The sequence below is a fragment of the Lithobates pipiens genome, unplaced genomic scaffold (genome assembly GCF_037356315.1).
Source record: "Lithobates pipiens isolate NorthernLeopardFrog02 unplaced genomic scaffold, aLitPip1_a1.2 Scaffold_16, whole genome shotgun sequence".
Classification (NCBI taxonomy): Eukaryota; Metazoa; Chordata; class Amphibia; order Anura; family Ranidae; genus Lithobates; species Lithobates pipiens.
In genome coordinates this window covers 422,797,845-422,801,976 of record NW_027507748.1, presented here as the reverse complement: position 1 = coordinate 422,801,976, position 4,132 = coordinate 422,797,845, and the positions used below count along the sequence as shown (strand labels likewise).

The 4,132-nt window shown below is 42.3% G+C and overlaps 1 protein-coding gene across 2 annotated transcripts in view; it reads left to right on the top strand.

Annotated features, from left to right (window-relative positions):
* MSL3 (MSL complex subunit 3) overlaps positions 1 to 3,291 on the top strand; it is a 41,042-nt gene extending 37,751 nt beyond the window's left edge. For both annotated transcript variants that reach the window (XM_077482549.1, XM_077482550.1), the window contains exon 13: positions 2,923 to 3,291. In XM_077482549.1, coding sequence (XP_077338675.1) covers positions 2,923 to 3,022 — 100 coding nt within the window. In that variant the 3' untranslated portion in view covers positions 3,023 to 3,291. The remainder of the gene's footprint in view (positions 1 to 2,922) is intronic.
* The last annotated feature ends 841 nt before the right edge of the window (positions 3,292 to 4,132 follow it).

Sequence of the window (4,132 nt, the reverse complement as noted above, 5' to 3'; positions counted from 1 at the left end):
ATGGCTACGGGATAGCTTTGTGAATGTCCTTGAGTGGCCCAGCCAGAGTCCAGACTTGAACCCGATTGAACATCTCTGGAGAGATCTAAAAATGGCTGTGCACCAATGCTCCCCATCCAAACTGACGGAGCTTGGGAAGTCCTGCAAAGAAGAATTGGAGAAACTGCCCAAAAAATAGGTGTGCCAAGCTTGTAGCATCGCATTCCAAAAGACTTGAGGGTGTACCAAAGGAGCTTCAACAAAATATTGAGCAAAGGCTGAGGATACTAACACGCACTTTTTCCCCTTAAAATCAGGGGAAAATCGCGGGTGCGTGTTATACGCCAATCTTCCGCGATTTCCGAGCAGTTTTTGGGCTCTGGGCGGCTTTCGGCCCTTCTCGCGTCTTTCGGCCGCCTTCGGCCCTTCTCGGTGTCTTTCGGAAAACCGTCGAGAAGGGCCGAAAGCGGCTGAATGCCGGCGAGTACGGCCGAAGGCGGCCAAAAGCCGCCAGGAACTACCGGTCGCCGATGAGATACACAGGACATCTCGGTGGCGCCATTTTAAAAAATAAAAGCTGACATTATCACTGAGGGGACAACGATGCACAAAGCTGCAGTGACGGACAGGCTGCAGTGACGGACAGGCTGCATGTCAAGGCTGCAAATGACACTGACAAGGCTTCAGATGGACACTGATAAGGCTGCATTGATGGGCATTTAAATGTAAGTTTTTTTTTTTTTTTTTTCCTTAAAATTCCCTCCTAAACTTGGGGGTGCGTGTTATAGGCTGATAAATATGGTATGTACATGGGATTTTTTTTGTTTTTTTATTTTGAATAAATTCACAAAGATTTCTAACCAACTTCTTTCATGTTGTCATTATTATAAGGTATTTTTGTAGAATTTTGAGGAAAAAAATAATGAATTTAATCAATTTAGGAATAAGGCTGTATAGCCTGATTCACACCTATTTTTCAATGCATGTTTTTGATCCATTAAAGTCTATGAAACCTAAAAAAGTCCCTGGCCCTTGCCATAAAATGCACAGATGTGAATGTGAACCATAGGAAACCATGTTAAACAGACAGTAGTGGGTTTCTGCAAAACTGAAAACGCACTAAAATGCATAGGCGTGAACCAGGCCTTGCATAACAACAAAATGCGGAAAAAGTGAAGAGCTGTGAATACTTTCTGGATGCATTTTAGTGGGAAAGCATTAGACATACTGTTATCTGTGCTCCGCTATAGAGATTTTCTTTCCCTTCCTGGGTCGCTAACCACAGTTTTTAACAGGTGGGATTTGAGGCACAGACAGAAATAAAAATCTGATAGGAGTCCTCCCTTGCGCTACTTCTTAAATGCATTTTTATTTCTATTTTGATGACGGGGAGTTCCCTGTCACTTTCAGTCTAGTGAAACAGCAGGGCAGGACAGAGGGGAAATCTGGCTACCGAACCCCTGGATTTCACAAAAAACTTCATGGGAGTTTTTAATCATTCACACCATTTTGGCTTCACATACAGGGTAGCTTGCTCCAAACTCCAGAGATATTTCACCTTTTTATTGGGATACCTGCCTTTACACGTACATGAACTTTAATGGCATCCCGGTCTTAGTCTGTAGGATTCAATATTGAGTTGGCCCACCCTTTGCAGCTATAAGAGTGTGTGTATGGGAATGTTTGACCATTTTTCTATTTGTGAGGTGAGGCACTGATGTAGATGATGTAGATGATGTAGATGAGAAGGCCTGCCTCACAGTCCCCACTATAATTCATCCCAAAGGTGTTTTATCAGGATTCTGTGCAGTCCAGTCAAGTTTCTCCACCCCAAACGTGCTCATCCACATCTTTCTGTACCTTGCTTTGTGCACTGGTTCATATCATTTTGGTGGAGGAGGGAATGGTGTGGGGTTGTTTTTTCAGGGGTTGGGCTGGGCCCCTTAGTGAATGGAACTCTTAAGGCATATGCATACCAAGACATTTTGGACCATTTCATGCTCCCAACTTTGTGGGAACAGTTTGGGGATGGCCCGCCCCTTGTTCCAACATGACATGACCACCAGTGCACAAACTAGGTCTATAAAGATACGGGTGAGTGAGTTTGGGTTGGAGGAACTTGACTGGCCTGCACAGAGTCCTGACCTCAACCTGATAGAACACCTTTGGGATTAATTATAGTGGAGGCTGTGAGCCAGGCCTTCTGGTCCACATCAGTGCCTCACCTCACAAATGCATTTCTGGAAGAATGGCCAAACATTCCCATTGACACACTCCTAAATCTTGTGGACAGCCTTCCCAGAAGAGTTGAAGCTTTTATAGCTGCACAGGGTGGGCCAACTCAATATTTAATCCTACGGACTAAGACTGGGATGCAATTACAGTTCATGTACATATAAAGACAGGTGTCCCAATACTTTTGGTAATATAGTGTGCTTCTGCTGCAATGCATCTCCAATAGGGCATGCATTCAGAGAAACGAAATGTAAGACCGGTCGAACAGACCTATCCTCCCTTTACCTTAGAGGTCAATAGCTATATGCTGACTTGCGTGTCTAATGTCAAAACAAAGGTGACCCCATGCTTGTATACAGGAATACGAAATGTTTAGAAGAATTCAACAAGGAAACCTAACCGTATCTATTTTATTGAAGTAGCCAGTATAAATTTTATTTTCTTTTTTTTTAAGATTTGTTTTGTGTGGAGCTGGTCCTTTAGCTCGTATTCCATTTACCGGTATTTCCTATATTCTCTACATTCTGTTTGTTCAGTAGGTATAGTATTTATAAAAAAAAAAAAAAAAAAATCTATAGTTACACTGGATAATTTTTTAGGTTGCCTGAAATCATGTGCGTATCCCTATTGAGACAGGATACCCTTCCTGGTTATAGGTAATGGAAATCTAAATCTGTGTGTCTAATTTAATTGGTTTTTGATTCACAGATTTCTTGCGGAGTATCATGAAGACTTCTTTCCGGAGTCTGCCTATGTGACTGCCTGTGAGGCCAACTACACCACCAAGAACCCTCGTGCCATTTACTGAAATTTCTCATCATTCATCCAGTCTCTGAACTGCTTGGATGTCCTATCATATGGTTGTATATTTTAGGAAATGTGAATTTGTGGAATGAACGCTAAGAAAAACATATATATAAACAGACGGGAAATAAGACTTACTATTTTGCTTCTCAACCTTGTGTTTGAATGACAAAATTAATGGGTTGTCATGGTTTTGCAAATTTTCAACTCTTCTTGTCTTATAAGTTGCATTGCTAAAATGTGTTTCTTAAATAAAATGTTCTATAAACAGTGTTTTTATCTTTAAGGGACTTGCATAACCCATTCCGAGCAAATTGAGAATATCTCTTGAAAACCTGTCCACCAGCCCAGTTATACTGGCCTTTTGATGTGTGTCCTAGCTGACAGTTATTATTACAGGAGTAAAGAACTAAGACTTCGTTCTCACACATGCATTTATTTTTTATTTTTTTGTTGGTGCTTTTTTGCATAAACACACTACAGTCATTCAACATGGTTTCCAATGGCACAAATTCACATCTATGCCTTTTTTCAGCCGCTGCGTTTTTGGAAAGGGTCTGGGATTTTTTTTATATGCAAAACAGTGCTTTTTCTCGTACATCACGGGACACAGAGACTCAGTAATTACTGATGGGTTATAGGGTATCACTAGGTGATTGGGCACTGGCACACCCTAGACAGGAAGTTCAATCCCCCATATAACCCCTCCCCTTACTGGAGGTACCTCAGTTTTTTTGCCAGTGTCTTAGGTGTTGGTCACAAGTAAAGTCGTGCTGTGCTGAGCTCTGCTGGAATATTCCTTACTGGGGCCAGCTATGCAACCGGATCCATTCAAAGTGCCTTTTCCAGGCTGAATTGGATGGTACCCGGGCCTCGTGTCCGAAGAAACAAGGTTTTACCTGTAATGCTTATCTTTTTAGAGAGCTGGAACCTGGGACCCAGTATTTGTTTTTTTCAGCCATATTCCTAGCAGGGTGCCTTACAGGCCCAGAACTGCAGATCCCCCTATTCAAGGGGGCCCCAGTCTCTGAAGGTTTTTTCCTAATGGAGCCCACTGTTAGAGGTGAATATTGGGTCTGTTATTCAAACCCTACAGCTGGATAAGGTAAGGGAG